This window comes from Schistocerca americana, chromosome 6 (genome assembly GCF_021461395.2).
Source record: "Schistocerca americana isolate TAMUIC-IGC-003095 chromosome 6, iqSchAmer2.1, whole genome shotgun sequence".
Taxonomy (NCBI): domain Eukaryota; kingdom Metazoa; phylum Arthropoda; class Insecta; order Orthoptera; family Acrididae; genus Schistocerca; species Schistocerca americana.
The window spans coordinates 486,340,852-486,362,671 of record NC_060124.1 but is presented as its reverse complement, the minus strand read 5'-3'; the positions used below and the strand labels follow the sequence as shown (position 1 = coordinate 486,362,671).

General features: G+C 43.6%; 1 protein-coding gene across 1 annotated transcript in view; it reads right to left on the bottom strand.

Moving 5' to 3' along the window:
• Positions 1-21,820, bottom strand: part of LOC124620237 (facilitated trehalose transporter Tret1-like) — a 65,031-nt gene that overhangs the window by 11,324 nt on the left and 31,887 nt on the right. Inside the window, exon 3 of the mRNA XM_047146905.1 lies at positions 13,180-13,459. Coding sequence (XP_047002861.1) covers positions 13,180-13,459 — 280 coding nt within the window. The remainder of the gene's footprint in view (positions 1-13,179; positions 13,460-21,820) is intronic.

The following is a 21,820-nucleotide window of genomic DNA, read 5'->3' as shown; positions in this document are numbered from 1 at the left end:
GATTCTCGCTTATAACACTAGTGCCCTCTCTCGTTAGATGTGTTCCGTAGCGCAAGCTTCATCTGCTTGACACTAGGACACAGATAAATTGGTTTCATATTTTTTATTGCACTTAGGTGTTTTTAAATGGTTCTGATATGTTTTATTTATTAAGACAGAAGGTTTGAATTAGCACAACTTTTAATGATTTTGATGCTCATGAGTATGTATCCTCGAGTTTTAATGTGCGCGAGTGTCTCGCGCTAGAGAGCCTGTATAGGGAGAGAGTGGCCAACCGGACGATACATCGGCCATTTTTCTGCCAAACTGCGGGCAGTAAGTGACTAAAAGTTATTGAGCTTGTAATACTTTGGTAATTTTACAGTTATCTAAGCTATAAGTGCTTTTTCTTTCTCAGTTCTGGTGCTCAGTTTTTGCTAATGAAGGTGTCTTCCCTGTCAGTAGCTCCATTGAAATATTTGTACCTTTGGTTTAAAATAAATACACTATTGAAACTCAAGACACTCTGTGTATGGGCTGCAAAGCCGGGCTCCTGCCCATCATTTCAATCTTTGAAATCCGCATATCAATGGCGCCTTACATTATAGAAATATTTGCGATATGTTGCTAACAAAATGTCAAAATTTTCTTGACTGATTTACTTCAGATTTTTACTCTATGCTTTACTAGACGTTTCAACGGATATAGGGTCCATATGTTTTAAACATACATTGCATATAAAGATGTATGTAATATAGTCATTAGCAAAAATTTCGAAAAGTTCTTTATCGGTTTACTTCAAATTTTTACAAGGTACTGTAATAAAATTTTGACGACCATAGACTATATATTTTTAAGTATATGTAATATGTAAATATAATAATAGGCAAATGTCAGCAAAAATCTCGAAAAGTTCTTGATCGATTTACTTCAAGTTTTTGCACAATGATTATAATTCAGACAGATAGACAGTTTCTTTAAACAACATTGCGGGAAGTTGTCTGTTAAATCCGACTGCGAGAAAAAAAATGTTTTGCTATGAAAATGTGTGGTTTAGTTTTCTTCCTCACAGTCAACTTCAACTATGATATAAGGGCATTTAAACCATTAGAAAAATTGAATTGTTTCTAATATATATTCCTCCTCATATATATATATATATATATATATATATATATATATATATATATATATATTCCTCCTCACATACAGTTTTAAACAAAATTTTCGTACGCAGGTATGTGCTGTTTCGTTTTATTCCTCAGAATCGGTTTTAATACAAAACAGGAAAGTTTTATTTATGGCTCATCGCTTTGTAATTAGATTACTACTGGTAGTGCTACTTCTACAATACAGGATTTGAATCGTCTGAAACTGTTTAATCCTTCCAATCCGCAGTTTAAAACCATGCGATATACTGTCATTGAAGCCACTGTCCTGATAGTTACAGCACCAGAAGACATATCTCCCACACCCCGTATAGTGTATACCGATGATCCTAACCGTTTTACCAATTCATTTCAAGGGACTTCAGTTTCCCATCAAAGTTTCTTTTGCAACACCAACAAATAAGGCTGCAAGTCCGAGAAAGAGGAGGTGAGCCGACAGGAAGGATGTAATGAACGGAGAGAGGGAGGGGAGGAGATGCATAGAGAAGAGGGGAGAAGAAGTTGGACAGAGAGAGGATGGAAGACGGAATTTAGGGCTTACATCCGATTCCTATACATATTCAGCAACTGCGAAGCATTGCTGGGTTCGCTAGCAATACATACTGTCAAATATACTTTGCATAAAGGAAATGCAACCATGACAACCATTGTAAAGATTGTGCGGAGTAACTGTTCCATGTCTGTTAGGCCTCAACGTAAGCTGACTGATTCTGGCGTATGCCGTTTCGGTACAGAGGTGGTCAATCCTAGTAAGCCAAAAACTGGCGCGTGGACCAAGTGAAGTTGAGACGGAGTTCGTGATACACTTGGCTTACTCGGAACTGACGTCAGAGCGGCTTGTACATGTCCATCAGCGCATTTCGAGTGAGCCGAACGTGACACTGACACCAGCTTCTCCCGTGTCAGAGCTGGCCCTCGAAAATCGCAACATATTCGCTCGAAAATAGCTAAATTTTTGTGACAAGGAAGAACATAAATGTCATTGGTGCTTGTTTCAGTCGTAGCAATTTTAGCTGTTCACTTAGGTTTCTGCCTAACCACACCCTTGGAAGCTGCAACATATTCGGAAATGAACAGCCATATTTTTGTGACAAGCAATAAATATAAATATCATTGCCCGTCGTTTCACTCACAGCAAATTCATTGTGCGTTTTTAATCTACATCTACATCATACTACGCAAGCCACCTACTGGTGTGTGGCGGAGGGTACTTTCGGTACCACTATCTGATCCCTCCAACCCTGTTCCTCTCGCGAATAGTGCGTGGGAAGAATGATTGTCGGTAAGCCTCTGTATTGGCTCTAATTTCTCGAGTTTTCTCCTCGTGTCAATACGCGCGACGTATGTGGGGGTAAGTAATATGTTGTCCGACTCGTCCTGAAAAGTGCTGTCCTGAAATTTCAATAGTAAATCTCTCCGTGATGCACAACGACTCTCTTGTAACGCCTGCCAGAGGAGTTTGTATAGCATCTCCGTAACGCTCTCTCTCCAGCTAAACGATCCCATGACGAAACGCTCCGCTCTTCGTTAGATCTTCTCTGTCTCCTCTATCTGTACTATCACATAGGGATCCCAGATGGATGAACAATACTCAAGAATAGGGCGAACAAGCGCCTTATAAGCCACTTCTTTCGTGGATGAGTTACAATTCCTTACGATTCTCCCGATGAATCTGAGTCTGCTTTGCCCACTATCTGTTTTACATGGTCATTCCGCTTAAGGTTGCTCTGGATAGTTACGCCTAGATATTTTACGGCAGACGCTGTCTCCAGCTGTTTGTCACCCAAAGCGTAGCTGTACAGTAGTGGATTTCTTTTCCTTTAATCAGACAGAAGTCATAAAATCGAAGAAACTGCGCCCTGAGCGAGTGCACTCTTACATGCAAATAACGTCTAATATTGCAGAACATTTTTCTATTTCATTCACAATAATATGTGTGCTATTTGTTCTTTCGGACATTTCTGAAAGAACAGACTCCATTTTAATCCTGCACCAACTATGAATCAACACACAAAGGAATTAGTGACATTAGCTGCCAGTGGGCATTGATTAATATCAATGAGGCAAGTTGAAAATTTGTGCAGCACCGGGATTCATACCCACGCTGAACACAGAGGTAACCATAACCGCACGGACAGCCCCAGCACCCTTCCCATCAGACCCAAATTCTCAACTTATATCACACACTACTGGTGTACACTATGTGATCAAAAGTATTCGGACACCTGGCTGAAAATGACTTACAAGTTCATGGCACCCTCCATCCGTAATGCTGGAATTCAATATTGTTTTGGCCCACCGTTATCCTTGATGACAGCTTCCGCTCTCGCAGGCATACGTTCAGTCAGGTGCTGTAAGGTTTCTTGGGGAATGGCAGCCAATTCTTGAAGGAGAGGTATCGATGTCGGTCGGTGAGGCCTGACACGAAGTCGGCGTTCCAAAACATCCCAAAGGTGTTCTGTAGCATTGAGGTCAGATCCCTGTGCAGACCAGTCCATTGCAGGGATATTATTGTCGTGTAACTACTCCGCCACAGGCCGTGCATTATGAACAGGTGCTCTATCGTGTTGAAAGATGCAATCGCCATCCCCGAATTGCTCTTCAACAGTGGGTAGCAAGAAGGTGCTTAAAACAAAATGTAGGCCTGTTCTGTGAGGGTGCCACGCGAAACAACAAGGGGTGCAAGCCGCTTCCATGCAAAACACGACCACATCATAACACCACCTCCTTCGAATTTTGCTGTTGGCACTACACACACTGGCAGATGACGTTCACCGGGTTTTCGCCACACCCACACCCTGGCGTTGGATCGCCACTTAGGGTACCGTGATTCGTCACTCCACACAACGTTTTTCCACCGTTCAAGCGTCCAATGTTTACCCTCCTTACACCAAGCGATTCGTTGTTTGGCTTTTACCGCCGTGATGTGTGGCTTATGTGCAGCCGTTCGACCATGAAATCCAAGTTTCCTCACCTCCCGCCTAACTGTCACAGTACTTGCAGTGGATCCTTATGCAGTTTGGAATTCCTGCGTGATGGTCTCGATAGATATCTGCCTATTACACATTACGACCCTCTTCAACTGTCGTTGGTCTCTGTCCGTCAACAGACGAGGTTGGCCTGTACGCTTTTGTGCTGTACGTGTCCCTTCACGTTTCCAGTTCACTATCACATCGGAAACAGTGGACCTATGGATGTTTAGGAGTGTGGAAATATCGCGTACAGACGTATAATACAAGTGACACCCAGTCACCTGACAGCGTTCGAAGTCCATGAGTTCCGCGGAGGGCCCCATTGTGCTCTCTTACGGTGTCTAATGACTACTGAGGTCGCTGATATGGAGTACCTGGCATTAGGTGGCAGCATAACGCACCTAATGTGAAAAAGGTATTTTTTGGGGTGTCCGGATACTTTTGATCACATAGTGTAGTGTGGTGTCTGAAAGAACAAACACCACATATATAGTGAAGTGATCAGGGGCACTACATCGGTAGAAGTTGGGAATCTGAGTGTGACGGGAGGCGCGCTAGAATAGTTACCGCAGTTGTGGTGACCACTTTGCTCGGATGGAGTACTGGTCAGCGGATCAGTTTAGTTAAGTAGGAGACCCGGGTTCGATTCCCAGCCTGGAACAAATTCTTAAGTTGCCCCATTGATATAGATCATTTCCCACTGGCAGCTAATGTCTTTAATTCTTCCTTGTCTTGATTTATAAGAATAGCACAGGATTTGTTACAAATGTGAGGATATGGAAAAACAGGACACGAACGTTCTATTTTCGCCTGTGTAACTTTGTGTCCCTAATCACAAGACGACGACGAAATGACAGAATTCTCAACAATACTGTAATTCATCTTAGGCTATTACCGCCGATCCAAAATAACTGATATTCAATTATAAGAAATTATACGAAGGGTGACGCGCCTGTGATAAATCTACAATGTGCCGTTGCCTCGAAACAGCATCCTACCATACCACACAAGTTATAATGCTAAAACAACGAAATACGGGAAATCAGTGTGGCTTTTCCAAATTTGTTGACTGTCTACATCTCATCGAGTTACATGTCATTTGGGTGCTACAAACGCGACCCGGCGTGAGGCTGCGGTCGGAAGGCATACAATAGGAGAACTGTCAGGGGAAATCCTTCAGTATTCCGGAGGCAGGAAATGGCTTCAGTTCTGAGCTCGGCGGAGTGTGGTGGATGATGGAGAATATTCGTATTGAGAGACTATGTAGCTATACAAGACACATAAAATAAACAACAGGCAGAAGTGAAGAGCGTAAAAGGACGCAAGTACTGTCGACAAACGTCTTTGCTTTGGAGCAACTACTTAAGAAGCTGTGCTATATGAAGTGCACTGGATCTTATAAAATTTATACTTTTATTATTATTAATTAGATTGTGACTAATAAGGTATCGTTGATCAACTCTTGTTAAGGGCAATCAATTTATCTGCAAAGACTTTAAGTGGGATACCTGATACAGATGCACTAGCACGAACTAATGGAACTGTACAATTAATCATAGAGGTAAAATACGCCACCACTATTAATTTGTCTTGACAAACGAAAACTTTTGTTACAACATAAATAAAAGAAGCTTCCTGTGTAATAAAGCTGTTTCCTGAAACATCATTTTTGTCATATAAACTTTACTCAACGTACTGTCTGAGTATTTTCAACATACCTCATTAAAATATCTAAACATTAATTAATATTCTAATTATTTATTTTACTTATATTTGTTTTATGTTTTAAGTGTTATTTTACGTCTTACATTCCTGGCTTTTTGGTTATTTAGTTTTCAAAAGATAATAATGTTAATCTGTAAGGAAATGCTTAAAACAACATTTTTTTGCACCATACACATAAAACGAACGAAATATCTTCACGTAATACGCACGACGGAGAAGGCAATTAAAACAAAACTGACCCGGATTTCGAATTTTCACAGGTGATTCTCTAAACGTCTTGATTTGTATGAGACATATGTCAGTACATTGGTAATGCTTGGCGAAGAGAACTGATTACGTACTAGTGATTGCAGCTTCTACGGTCGCAGGTTCGAATCCTGCCTCCGGCATGGATGTGTGTGATGTCCTTAGTTAGGTTTAAGTAGTTCTAAGTTCTAGGGGACTGATGACCTCAGAAGTTAAGTCCCATAGTGCTCAGAGCCATTTGATTGCAGCTTGATTGTATTGTATCTCAAATGGTGATTGACATCATAATGATTCCACAAAACTAGGTCTGAAAATTTTCTCACAACATTCTTCCAAATATCGAAACCCGTATACTTCCGCGGCTGTATCTGTGCCATCGCGACCTCTGGGATCAGCGGATGTTTCTTGTCCTTGGATACAGCGTCAACACTTTTTTTTTTAATCTGACCACCCGTCTTTTCACGGAGGATTCGAGAATCTCTTTTTGAAGGTCGAAATCTTCTTGTAACAACACCGAAATCTGGTAAACGAATGTCTGACCAGGACAAAAGATATTTGAAAGATGATTTCTTTGCCAGTATACAACTTTCGATGTCAGAAGAAATTTATGAGAAAACTTCCTGTTGAACGATTATGATGTCAGTCTCCACTTGAGAAACAATAAAATTTGGCTGCATTCACAGTATATAATTAATTCTCTCCGCTAAGGCTTACCAAAGTGCTGAAATATGCCTGATACGAATCAGGATATTTAGAGGATCAATCGTGACAATTTGAAATCCTGCTGAATTTCGTTTTACATTGGATTCTCCACCATTTCCACTAGCGCAACGATCCCAGCGCCTCGTTCAAAATGAGAATTATCTGTAGTGGCCAAACATTTGAAGATGAGTCTTCATTGACTCTAAAGCTAATTATTAAAAGATTATAGTATTTTTTTAAATAATAATAGTGTAAAGCGGCTGGTTGTAGTATTAATTCAAAGCATCCGCTGGAATAAATACTCTGCCTGAAAAAAGTCAAGCATCCTGTACAGAAAAGGGAGGGGGGGACGAAATGAAACTTCACGGGTTGAGACGATATGTGATGTTCTTCTAATGATTACAAAATCGAGTCAAATTGAGAATGAACTTGGCAGTACGAGCCTACTTATTAGTATGACCTCGCACACCCTCAGACCTGGAAGCACGCATTGATTCGGTTGGGAAGAATGTTACAAAGTCATTGTATACTCCTCTGAGGCAAGCTGGCCACAGCTGTAGTAAGTGGTCCAGTATGTCGTGGATGCTGGCAATGGGACAGAGCTGACATCCGAGCTGGTCCCACAGATATTCTGCAGGGAACAGATCTGAGGATCTTGCTCGCCTCGAGAGTATGTCAACATGACGGGGACAGTGCTTAGAGACAGGTGCCATGTGTGTCCGAGCATTGTCTTGCTGAAAAATAACACCACGATGCTGTCACGCGAGCAGTAATACGTGAGGACGCAGGATATCCGTAACGTAGGTTTGTGTTGTCAGTTCCCTCACTCGCTACAGTCGTGATCTGAAATCATAGCCGATGGCTCCACACTTCATGACGCCAGGAGTGAAACCGCTGTCCCTCTCTAAAACCTCCCTAAGTATGAACTCCCTCCTCTCTCCGTCCGAATAGGCCTTGGAAGGCCCAACGGCACCGACCGGTCGCCGTGTTATCCTCAGCCCACAGTCGTCACTGGATGCGGATATGGAAGGGCGTGTGGTCAGCGCACCGCTCTCCCGGCCGTATGTTGTTTACGAGACCGGAGCGGCTACTTCTCAATCAAGTAGCTCCTCAGTTTGCCTCTCAAGGGCTGACTGCAACCCACTTGCCAACAGCGCTCTGCCCATCCATGTGCTAGATCTGATGGGAGCCGGTGGCAGGGCCGTTGGCGTCTTGTAAGTAACCTCTACCAAAGATGCCGCCATTATCGCTAACGATAGATGTCTGGAAAGTGCGAAACAATGCAACGTCATTCGTCTGCATCTTCCCGATCACAGCACCACTCCAAAGGCAGCAATTTTTGTTGTGGTGTTAATGGCAGCGTTTACATGGGACGGTATTCCCTAGTCTGGCTGCTGCCAGTATGTGATCAATGGTGCGAGAACACAGAATCTCTGTCTTCCCCTACAAATTTTACTCTCTGTAGCTCTCTGTAGTACCATAGAAGTACTGATGTCTTGAGAGATGTCCTACCGTCCTGTCCCTTCTTCTTGTCAATGTCTTCCACATCTTCCTTTCCTCGCTGATTCTTCGGAGTACCTCCTCGTTCCTTGCCTCATTAGTGCACCTAATTTTCAACATTCTTCTGTAGCACCACATCTCAAATGCTTCGATTCTCTTCCGTTCTGGTTTTCCCACAGTCCATGTTTCACTACCACACAATGCAAACGTATGTTCTCAGATATTTCTTCCTCAAATTAAGGCCTATGCTTGATACCAGTAGACTTCTATTGGCCAGGGATGCCCTTTTTGCCAGCGCCAGTCTGTTACCTGTGTTGTTGTCCTTTACGGGTTATTTTGCTGCCAAGAGACCAGAATTTCTTAACTTCATCTACTTCGTGATTATAGATCCCGATTTTAAGTTTTTCGCTGTTCTCATTTCTGCTACTCTTAATTAATTTCGTCTTTCTTAGTCTCAGTCAATGTTCTGTACTCATTAGACTGTTCATTCAGTTGAGCAGATCCTCTAATTCTTGTTCACTTTCACTGAGGATAGCAATATCATCAGCTACTTTTGTCATTCTCATCCTTTCAGCTTGAATTTTAATCCAACTCTTGAACCTTTCTTTTGCTTTCGTCATAGCTTCTTCGATGTATAGATTGAAGAGAGGCGGCGAAATAGTACATCCCTGTCTTATTCCATTTTTAATCTCAGCATTTCCTTCTTCGTCATCGACACTTATTGTTCCTCCTTGGCTCTTGTACATATTGCATATTAACCGATTTTCCTTATAGCTTCTCCGTATTTTTCTCAAAATCTCCAACATTTTACACTATTTGACGTTGTCGAACGCTTTTCTCAGTTCGACAAATCCTTTGAATGCTTCTTGGTTTTCCTTTAGTCATGCTTCTATTATCAGCCGCAACGTCAGAACTGCCTCTCTGGTGCCTTTACCTTTCCTAAAGCCAAACTGATTGTCATCTAACACTTCCCCAATTTTATATCTTGTTGTTGTGGTCTCCGGTCCGAAGACTGGTTTGATTTTTATTTATTTATTTTTTTTTAAATTTTACACGTCCAGTTCCTTAGGACCAAATTGAGGAGCAGATCTCCAAGGTTATGGACGTGTCAGTACATGAAATTACAACATAAATGTAATAACAGATATAATCAAATGTTTATGAACCCAAAAAAAGAAAGCCATAAGTTTACGTAAACGCAATCAACAACATAACGTAGGAATCAGATTAATTTTTCAAGGAACACCTCGACAGAATAGATGGAGTGATCCATGAGGAAATTCTTCAGCTTCGATTTGAAAGCGCGTGGATTACTGCTAAATTGTGGTAAATGGATGCAGCAGTATACTGCACACCTCTCAGCACAAGTGTTAAGTAAGTGCAATCCAGATGCAGATTGGATTTCTGCCGAGAATTAACTGAGTGAAAGCTACTAATTCTTGGGAATAAACTGATATTGTTAACAAGAAACGAGAGTAGAGTATATATATCTTGAGAGACCAGTGTCTGAATGCCCAGACTAGTGAACAGGGGTCATCAAGAAGTTCGCAAACTTAGACTACTTACTGCCCGAACCGCCCGTTTCTGAGTCAAAAATGTCCTTTGAGAATGAGAAGAGTTACCCAAAAATACACACATCAAAAAAGTTTTGCATCACCTCGGTTCCGAGAGTTACGGAACTTGTACAGAATACTGGAATAGAGATCATCATAAACATCATTTCCCCCCTTTTTATTTTTCATGAAAACCATACATTGTGCGTTGTACCAGCATACAGCGAGGCGAGACCTTCAGAGGTGGTGGTCCAGACTGCTGTACACACCGGTACCTCTAATACCCAGTAGCACGTCCTCTTGCATTGACGCATGCCTGTATTCGCCCCAAGTTCATCAAGGCGCTGTTGGTCCAGATTGTCCCACTCCTCAACGGCGATTCGGCGTAGATCCCTCAGAGTGGTTGGTGGGTCACGTCGTCCATAAACAGCCCTTTTCAATCTATCCCAGGCATGTTCGGTAGGATTCATGTCTGAAGAAATGCTCGCCACTCTAGTCGAGTCATGTCGTTATCCTGAATGAAGTCATTCACAAGATGTGCACGATGGGGACGCGAATTGTCGTCCACGAAGACGAATGCCTCGCCAATATGCTGCCGATATCGCATTCACGTATCGTACAGCCGTTACGGCGCCCTCCATGACCAACAGCGACGTACGTCGGCCCCACATAATGCCACCCCAAAACAACAGGGAAACTCCACGTTGCTGCCTCAGTGGACAGTGTTTCTAAGGCGTTCAGCTTGACCGGGTTGCCTCCAAACACGTCTCCGAGAATGTATGGGTGAAGGCGTATGTGACACTCATCGTGATGCCAATCCTGAACGGTCAATTCGACATGTTGTTGGGTCCATCTGTACCGCGCTGCATGATGTCGTGTTTGCAAAGATGGACCTCACCATGGACGTCGGAAGGGAAGTTGCGCATCATGCAGCCTATTGCGCACAGTCGTAACCCGACGTCCTATGGCCGCACGAAAAGCATTATTCAACATGGTAGAGTTTCTTTCAAGGTTCCTCCGAGCCATAATCCGTAGGTAGCGGTCATCCACTGCAGTAGTAGTAGCCCTTGGGCGGCCTGAGCGAGGTATGTCATCGACAGTTGTCCCTTTGTGTCTCCTTCATGTCCAAAGAACATCGCTTTCGTTCAATCCGAGACGCCTGGACACTTCTCTTGTTGAGATCCCTTCCTGGCACAAAGTAACAATGCGGACGCGATCGAAGCGCGGTATTGACCGTGTAGGTTGAACTACAGACAACAAAGGCCGTGTACCCATTTCCTGGTGGAATGACTGGAACTGATCGGCTGTCGGACCCCCACCTTCTAATAGGCGCTGCTCATGTACGGTTGTTTACATCTTGGGCGGGTTTAGTGACATCTCTGAACAGTCAAAGGGACTGTGTCTGTGATACAGTATACATAGTCAACGTCTATCTTCAGGAGTTCTGGGAAGCGGGGTGATGCAAAACTTTTCTCGATGTGTGTGTTAATTGTTCTCGGACGGCAGGCCAAGATATGAAGCCGTATGTAGCAAAAGCTTTAGAATTATCAAGGTTTGTACCTTATATCTGGATAAAGTCTTCAGTTATTGAGAACTTTTAACACTGCAGTGCGTCAGCAATCGTGAATAATTTAATGATTATAAAGAATCCGCCTCGATTGCGAATTGAAACCGGATGTTGACCTAGGTTTCGACGATGATAACCACACCTTCTTCGAAACACACTAAAACTACAAACTGCCTAAAGAGGCTTGGTCCAACATTAATACAGAACGTTCAAAAGGGCAAAAGACTAGCATAAGATGTAAAATAAACAGTACGTGTGTACCATGTCAATAGCTGTACTTAGGTCAAACGTTCTTTGGGTCGCGGGCTCTCCGTTATTTGCTGGATGTATTCCGTCTCTGTCTTTCTCTACAATCTTTACTCTCTATAGCTCCCTCTAGTATCATGGCAGTACTGAGGTCTTAACAGATGTCCTACCATCCTGTCCCTTCTTCTTCTCATGTCTTCCACACATTCCTTTCCCCGTCGATTCTTCCGAGTATCTCCTCGTTCCTTGACTCATTCAACATTCTTCAACAATCCCAAGGGCCATAGATGAGAGATTAACGCTGTAAAGAAATACGTTTAATGGGAAATACAGGGTGTTACAAAAAGGTACGGCCAAACTTTCAGGAAACATTCCTCACACACGAATAAAGAAAAGATGTTATGTGGACATGTGTCCGGAAACGCTTAATTTCCATGTTAGAGCTCATTTTAGTTTTTTCCACCTACGCTCAATGGAGCGCGTTATCATGATTTCATACGCGATACTCTACCTGTGCTGCTAGAACATGTGCCTTTACAAGTACGACACAACATGTGGTTCATGCACGATGGAGCTGTTGCACATTTCAGTCGAAGTGATCGTACGCTTCTCAACAACAGATTCGGTGACCGATGTTTTGGTAGAGGCGGACCAATTCCATGGCCTCCACGCTCTCCTGACATCAACCCTCTTGACTTTCATTTATGGGGGCATTTGAAACCTCTTGTCTACGCAACCCCGGTACCAAATGTAGAGACTCTTCGTGCTCGTATTGTGGACGGCTGTGATACAATACGCCATTCTCCAGGGCTGCATCAGCGCATCAGGGATTCCATGCGATGGAGGGTGGATGCATGTATCCTCGCTAACGGAGGACATTTTGAACATTTCCTGTAACAGTGTTTGAAGTCACGCTGGTACGTTCTGTTGCTGTGTGTTTCCATTCTATGATTAATGTGATTTGAAGAGAAGTAATAAAATGAGCTCTAACATGGAAAGTAAGCGTTTCCGGACACATGTCCACATAACATATTTTCTTTCTTTGTGTGTGAAGGTTTGGCCGTACCTTTTTGTAACACCCTGTATATCCCCGCGAAATGGTTAAGTGCCTCGTTCCCAAATCTAATTCCCTCTGCATCACCTGATTTAATTCAGCTACAATCAGCTATTCTTATTCCGTTTTTTGTTGATGCTCGTCTTATATCCTTCGTTCAAGACACTGTCCATTTCATTCAACTGCTCTTCCATGTCCTTCCCGTCTCTGACGGAATAACAATGTCATCGGCAAATCTCAAAGTTTTTATTCCTTCTCCCTGAACTTCTTATTCAAGTTTTTTCTTTGGTTCCCTTTGCTGCTTCTTTACTGCACAGTTTGAATGACATCGGGAATAGGTTACAACCCTGTATCACTCTCTTTGCAACCACTGCCTCCCTTTCGTGCCCTATTTTCTTAGAAATTTTTTGATAGCTTTGTGTTCTTTTGTTGCAGGTAAGTGGATGTGAGCGCCAGCCGCCCGCACCTGCCGGGCCTCCGGGTACTGGCGCTTCTTGGCCAGCCAGTAGGGCGTCTCAGGGAGGAAGGCGAAGCCGACGGCGAAGAGCACAAGCGGCACCAGGTTGAGGTAGAGCACCGCCGAGTAGGGCAGGTAGGCGCCCACCACGTACGAGAAGAGCACGCCCGAGTTGCTGATCAGCCCCAGCAGGCAGCCGAGCGCGCCGCGCACCTCGTTGCTCGCGATCTCGCTCACGTAGATAGAGGGCAGCACCAGCGACGCCGCCGCGTTGATGCCCGCCAGGATCCTGCCGAATCCAAATGTCTCGCCTGTAGAGGAAGGCCACGTAACCGACGGGGTCAACATTAAAGGGGAGAAAGGCGGATGGTACTTTAGCAATGGTAAAGGCGCCAGAGGGGCTGTTCTGACGCTGCGGTTGATAATGAAAGCAAGACTAAAGACAAGTCAAGACGAATTCATACGATTTGTCGACCTGTAAAAAGCGTCCGAAAGTGTAAATGAAGCAAGACGTTCGAAATTCTGAGAAAAGTAGGTTAAGCTATAGGGAAAGACGTGTAATATACAAGAAGTACAAGACACAAGAGGGAATAATAAGGCTGGAAGACCAAGAACGAATTATGACGGAAATAAAACAAATATTCAGCAGGGGGATTGAAATTCAAGGTGAAAGGATTTCAGTAACAAGATTCGCTGATGACATTTCTACCCCCCGTGAAAATGAAAAATAATTGTAGGATCTGTTGAATGGAATGAACAGTGTAATGAGTACAAAATAGAGACTGAAAGTAAATAAAAGAAAGACGAAAGTAATGAAAAGTAGCAGAAATGGGAATACCGAGAAACTCAACATCAAAATTTGTGATCACGACGTACCGGGTGATCAAAAATTCAGTATAAATTTGAAAACTTAATAAACCACTGAATAATGTAGATAGAGAGGTACAAATTGACACACATGCTTGGGGGGACGTGGGGTTTTATTAGAACCAAAAAACAAAAAAAACAAAGTTCACAAAATGTCCGACAGATTGCGCTGGACAGCAAAACGTCAGCTAAAATCCACATGACAATCGTGTACGAAAGGAGCTGTAATGAGAGAGAGAATCAGATGCGCCAGCAGTCGCAGCATGTTGACAATACCTGAAAAGGCGCTATTAGTGAAGCTGTATTATCAGAATGGTGAATGTGCTAGTTCAGCGTTACGATCCTATCGCCATAGGAAGGGGATTAGAACGGTTAAAGGTCCGTTGACAAATGCAGCTGTGGCGAGAATGATTTCGAAGTTCGAAGCCACGGGCTGTTTAGACGACAGACCCCGTAGTGGCCGACTGAGCACAAGGCGTAATGCTGCTGAGACAGTTCAGGAAGAAATGGAGACTGTAGCGGGTTCGTCTATGCACGGGGAAGGCAGCGGTCGTGCAGTCGCACGTCGCACCGGGATTCCATACACTACTGTTTGGTTAGCACTGAGGCGTACCCTCCGAATCTATCCGTACAAAATCCATCGGCATCGTCAACTGTTACCTGGCGATTTAGTGAAGCGGAGGGCATTTTCGGTGTGGGTGTTTCAAAAGATGGCGGAAGATGACGACTGGTTGAGTAACATGTTGTGGACCGACGAAGCTCATTTCACGCTCCGAGGGTCCGTCAACGCCCACAACTGCAGAATTTGGGCTACCGAAAATCCTAGAACTGTCGTGGAAATTCCACTGCACGACGAGAAAGTCACGGTATGGGTTGGATTTACCACATCTACAGTTATCGGGCCTTTTTTCTTCGAGGAAATGCGGTATTCTGGTTTTGTAACTGCTACCGTGACGGGTGAGAGGTACGCCGATACGTTACAGAATCGCATCATCCCCAGCCTGGCTGATAAACATCTGCTGGAACGTACGATGTTTATGCAGGATGGCGCTCCACCCCATATGCGTGAAAGGTCTCTTGTGCGCCTCGTTTGGTGATGATCGTGTGCTCAGCCGCCACTTTCGTCATGCTTGTCCTCCCAGGTCCCCAGACCTCAGTCCGTGCGATTATTGGCTTTGGGGTTACCTGAAGTCGCAAGTGTATCGTGATCGACCGACGTCTCTAGGGATGCTGAAAGACAACATCCGACGCCAATGCCTCACCATAACTCCGGACATGCTTTACAGTGCTGTTCACAACATTATTCCTCGACTACAGCTATTGTTGAGAAATGATGGTGGACATGTTGAGCATTTCCTGTGAAAAACATCATCTTTTCTTTGTCTTACTTTGTTATGCTAATTATTGCTATTCTGATCAGATGAAGTGCCATCTGTCCGACATTTATGAAATTTGTAATTTTTTGGTTCTAATAAAACCCCATGTCATTTCAAGCATGTGTGTCAATTTGTACCTCTCTACCTACATTATTCCGTGATTTCAAATTTATACTGACTTTTTGATCAGCCGGTACAATAAGCACAAGACCCAAGAGGGAACAATAAGGTTGGAAGACCAAGAACGAAGTGCTCGGAATAAAAAGGGTGTAAGAGATAGATGTGGTCTTTCGCCCATTCTGTTCAATCTATACATCGAAGAAACAGTGATGAAAATAAAAGAAATATTCAGCAAGCGGATTAAAATTCAAGGTGCCGGCCGCAGTGGCCGAACGGTTCTAGGCGCTTCAGTCTGGAACCGCGCGACCGCTACGGGCGCAGGTTCGAATCCTGCCTCGGGCGTGGATGTGTGTAATGTCCTTAGGTTAGTTAGGTTTAAGTAGTTCTAAGTTCTAGGGGACTGATGACCTCAGATGTTAAGTCCCATAGTGCTCAGAGTCATTTAAAAATTCAAAGTGAAAGGGTTTCAGTAATAAGATTCGCTGATGACATTGCTATCCTCCGTGAAAATGAAAAAGGATTGTAGGATCTGTTGAATGGGATGAACAGTGTGATGAGTACAGAATACAGACGGAAAGTAAATAAAAGAAAGACGAAAGTAATGAGAAGTAGCAGAAATGGGAATATCGAGAAACTCAACATCAAAATTTGTGATCACGAAGTAGATTAAGCTAAGAAATTCTGCTACCTAGGCAGCAAAAAACCCATGATAGACGAAGTGAGGGGTGGCAGCTGTGGCCGAGCGGTTCTAGGCCGTTCAGTCCGGAACCGCGCTGCTGCTACCGTCGCAGGTTCGAATCCTGCCTCGGGCATGGATGTGTGTGATGTCCTTAGGTTAGCTAGGTTTAAGTAGTTCTAAGTCTAGGGGACTGATGACCTCAGCTCATAAGTCCCATAGTGGTTAGAGCCATTTGAATCATTTTGAACGGTGTGAGGTGGACATAAAAAGCACGCTAGCACTGACAAAATTGACATTCCTGGCCGAGAGAACTCTACTCGTATCAAACACAGGCCTTAATATGAGGAAGAAATTTCTGAGAATGTACGCCTGGAGCACAGCATTGTATGGCAGTGAGACATGGACTGTGGGAAAACCGGAATAGAAGAGAATCGAAGCCTTTGAGATACAGTGCTACATAAACGTGCTGAAAATTAGGTGGACAGATGAGGTAAGGAATGGGGACGTTCTCTGCAAAATCGGCGAGAAAAAGAAAATTGAAAAACACTGACAAGCAGTAGGGACAGAAAGGAAAGACATTTGTTAAGACATCAGGGGTTAACTTCCATAACTTCCTTGGTACTAGAGGAAGCTGTAGAGGGTAAAAAGTATAGAGGAAGACAGAGATTGGAATACATCCAGCAAATAATTCAGGACGTAGGTTGCAAATGCTATTCTGAGATGAAGAAGTTGACACAGGAGAGGAAATTATGGCGGGCCTCATCAAACAAGCCAGATGACTGATGACAAAAAATAAAAAAGCTCTTTCGAAATCATAACTTATTATGAAGACTATATAGGAATATTCTTCACACTAAATAGTAGTGCAACACGTTACTCGATGGTTAGTTAGTTACATGTTCCATACATAACTTGAATGATTGTTTTATCCTGAGTGGCCGAGCGGTTAAAGGCGCTACAGTCTGGAACCGCGCGACCGCTGCGGTCGCAGGTTCGAATCCTGCCTCGGGCATGGATGTGTGTGATGTCCTTGGGTTAGTTAGGTTTAAGTAGTTCTAAGTTCTAGGAGACTGATGACCACAGCAGTTAAGTCCCATAGTGCTCAGAGCCATTTGAACCATTTTTTGATTGTTTTATCGAGATAACGTGGAACAAGTCAATTTACGGTATATGTGGCATGATTAGTGGTAACAGTAATAAACACATTATTTTGTTAGTCTTACTCAAGCAACTATTTTCTTTGGCAATCAGTTTTCTGCATGGAATGAAAGGAATTGGCAAGGAGAAATGATCTTATATCAGATTTAAAATTTTGCTGCCTGTCAGACGTTTCATGTTGTGGGGCAAATGATCAAAGTATTTTGTTGAAGCATAGTGAACTTTTTCCTTAGCCACTGACAGATTTAATAACCTAAGTATATAAATTAAATTAAGGCAGTGTCCTGACTGACTGATTGACTGACTCATTATTGCCCAGCTCAAATAGCTAAGGACAGAAACCTGCAATTTGGAGAATGTATGGATCTTAAACCGTAGACGTCGTTTAAGAAGGGATTTTTCGAAATTCCAACCGTGAGCATGATACATCAGACTGATACGGGTTTTGTCCGGCCCTTTAACCGGCTAATATATTTTTTATTATATTATTCTTCTCATCCCAATTGCTTATAGAGCACGGGGAGAGTACCTAGCTAGTACTGTAATTTTGTCTTCACGGTTCCAACAGAAACGATTCGTAGGGCGCTCAACGATATCCCTACATGTTTCACATATGCTGGTTATTGAAATGTTTTAAGTAGGCTTCCTCTTTGTAATTTGCTTCTGTCTTCAACGTCTTTCAATTCAGGTTCATCGACATTTCCGTGACACTCTCGCGAGAGTCAAACGAACGTGTGGCGATTCGTGTCGCCCTTATTTGTATACTTTTAATATCCTCTGTTAGTCCTGTTTGGTGATGGTTCCACATGCTTGAGCAATAAGAGGATGAAAGTTCTTTATTTTAAATGTCGCTATTAAGGCAATTTTGAAGCTAGATCTATGAAAACTGGTATTTGGTTTCGCAGTCAGAAATAAATAAATGTCTGTTTCAGTGGTTCTGGAAATACTGGGTGAAAGCTTTTTTCGGTAATAAATCATTATCAGAGAACTACTAAAGTACTTTTAAAGATAGGTCTGTGAACACTGTTATTTGATTTCTCGGTTGCAAATAAGAAAATGCGTGTTTGAGTAGTTTTGGAAACTGAATCCCTAAGGAGAAGAAACAGGGAGTGAGAGTTTTTATGAAAATATTTTATTGTGAAAGCAACTACGAAAATTTAAGTTTGTCTTCTCAGTTAGAAATTAAAACGATATGTGTTTTTGTCCGCCCCGGTAGCTGAGTCGTCAGCGTGACAGACTGTCAATCCTAAGGGCCCGGGTTCGATTCCCGGCTGGGTCGGAAATTTTCTCCGCTCAGGGACTGGGTCTTGTGTTGTCCTAATCATCATCATTTCATCCCCATCGACACGCAGGTCGCCGAAGTGGCGTCAAATCGAAAGACCTGCACCAGGCGAACGGTCTACCCGACGGGAGGCCGTAGCCACACGACATTTCCATTTCCAATATGTGTTTTACTGTTTTTAGAAATTCAGTCCCTAGCAGCTGAAACGGGGGGCTGAAAGATTTTATGGAAGTAAGTCACTGTGAAAGGGTTTTTGAAGAAAACTATGAAAATTTGTATTTGGATTTTTCTGTTGGAAGTAAAACATACATTGTGACTGTTTTTGGAAACTCAACCCCCAAGGGGCTGAAACGTTACAAGAAAATATTTCATAGCAAAAGCATTTTTAAAGTTAAGTCTTTGAAAATTGGTGTTTGGCTTTTAGGTTAGATCTGAAAAAATACTGTCACTGTTTTTTGGAAATTCAACCCCTAAGAGGGTTTTCCCACAGTTGGTCTTCAGATCAGCCTGTGTTTGAGTGTACCGATCTTAAGAGTAAGGTTCTCTCCATGTTCTCCTGTGACAAATAACGCACAAATTTAATGTTCAACCACGTTACAGTGTAGAGCCCAGTACGTTTTCCTATGCCTCCCCGCCCCCCCCTCATCAGCCCATCAAAGCTTTTAGTAATGGTGTTTTCGTATTTCTGTAGGATGAATGCTTGAACTAAATTTTTTAGTACGTTTTATCTGTTTCATTTACACCTTCCCGTTCACTTAGTTAGGTACAGCTCTTGGTCAAAAATATGGAATCACCGCGAGAAATGCATGCTTGATCATAAATGAAGGTGCTAGCCAAGACTGCAGATTGCGCTGTTGTATTTGACCACGAACGGCAGGTCGGAATGGTGTTCTGTGTACTTGTGAGTGCAATACATCGCAGATAAGTGAATTCGAACGTGGGTAAGCTGTTGGTGCTCGTATTCTGGGTCTCTACCTCCGTAGCCGACGGTCAAAGCGACAGACACTTCTGCGGGGGACCCGGGTACGATTCCTAGGACTACCAGGGGTTTTTTTATTCGTGGGAGAACTGGACAGGATGCACTCAGTCTCGTGATGAGAACTGAGGAGCTTCCTGATTTTGAGTTAGCTGCTCCAACGTCGAAACGACGACAACGGCCGGGAGTACGGTATGCTGACCAAGTAACGCTTCATATCGCATCCGATGATGAATGCTGAGGATAACACGGCGGTCGGTCGATTATCGCCTTGTCTACAGGGCATTATCACGAGCCTTCTTTTTTCTGTAAGAGATGTGCTTCCGAAATACAGGTGGCCGAAGCGTTTGGTGTTCAAGAGGCACCATATTGAAGATTTGTACCGCATACCAGGAAATCAGAAAAACAGCATTCGCTAAGTCACAGCGCGGAAGAACGTATGTGTTGAGTGATAGTGACAGACGGTCATTGAAGAGGATTGTGACGGAAAATAAGAGGACAACAGCTGCAAAAGTCGCTGCAGAACTGAATGTCGCACTCACAAACAATGTCAGCAGCCAAAATAACACGAATGGAGCTCCGTCAGCAAGGACTTTAGGGGAGAACTCGAATTTCAGAAACTACTCACAGTCCTGCAAATGCCCGTAACAGGAAAATATGGTGCCGAAGGCATAAAACCTGGACTGCGCAGCGATGAAAGAAAGTCATTTGGTCGGACGAATCTTGTCGCACACTGTTTCCAACTTCTGACCGAGTTTATGTCAGATGAGTGAAACATGGCAAGTGTTCTTTTATCATTTGGGTAGCCATGTCGTCGTAATCAATATCCCCCCTCCGTCCCCCCCCCCCCTCCCGTAGAAGGTCACATTATTGTCAAGGGTTATAACACCATCTCTGCTGATCAGAATCCCCTAGTACAATGTTTGTTCCCCAAGGTGTCGTTGTGTGGCCCTGCTACGCAGCTCACGTCGTCCAGGACTGGTTTTGTGGGCTCGAGGAGGAATTGTCGTATCTCCCCTGGCCCCCAAAGTCACCAAATCTCAATATTATTGAGCCTCTGTGGTCTACTTTGGAGAGAAGATTACGGGATCGCTATCGACGCCCATCACCGTTACCTGAACTTGATACTGCTTTGCAGGAAAAATAGTACAAAGATTTCGTTGAAAATCATACAGCACCCGTATTTAACCATTCCGAGACGGCTGGAAGCTGTTTTGAGTGACAACGGTCTCCCTGCGCCGTTTTAGACATACTAATCTGTTGTGTTTTTGATGTTTCCATAAATATTGTCCACCCACATAACACTGAACATTAGTAAGCATTGACGATTCACTAGGGGTCACAATTCAGGGAATAGGTCAGCATTATCCACTGTGCAAATCAGTGTGCTTGCTCAGCGAGCGTGAAGAACTTGAATATCAAACATGAGTAAAAAACTAATTATACTGAAGAGTCAAATAAGCTGGTACACCTGCTTAATATCGTGTAGGGCCCCCGCGAGAACGCAGAGGTGTCGCAACACGACGTAGCATGGACTCGACTAATGTCTGAAGTAATGCTGGACGGAATTGACACCATGGATCCCGCAGTGATGTGGATAAATCCGTAAGCGTCCGGGGGCTTTGAGATCCCTTCTGAACAGAACGTTGCAAGGCATCCCAGATATGCTCAATAATGTTCATGTCTGGGTAATTTGGTACGCAGCTCGTGGTCTTGCGGTCGCGTTCTCGCTTCCCGAGCACGGGGTCTCGGGTTCGATTCCCGGCGGGATCATGGATTTTCACCTGCCTCGAGATGACTGGATGTTTGTGTTGTCCTCATCATTTCATCATCATTTATGAAAGTGGCGAGATTGGACTGAGCAAAGGTTGGGAATTTGTACGGGCGCTGACAACGGCGCAGTTAAGAGCCCCACAATCCAAACTTCATCGTCTGGGGAGTTTCGTGGCCAGCGGAAGTGTTTAAACTGAGAAGCGTGTTCCTAAAGACACTCTGTAGCAATTCTGCACGTGTGGGGTGTCGCATTGTCCTGCTGGAATTGACCGAGTCCGTCGGAATGCACAGCGGACATGAATTGATGCACGTGATGAGACAGGATCCTTACACATGTGTCACCGTAGACCCATATCACTCCAACTGCATACACCCCACACCATTACAGAGCCTCCACCAACTTGAACAGTCCGTTGCTC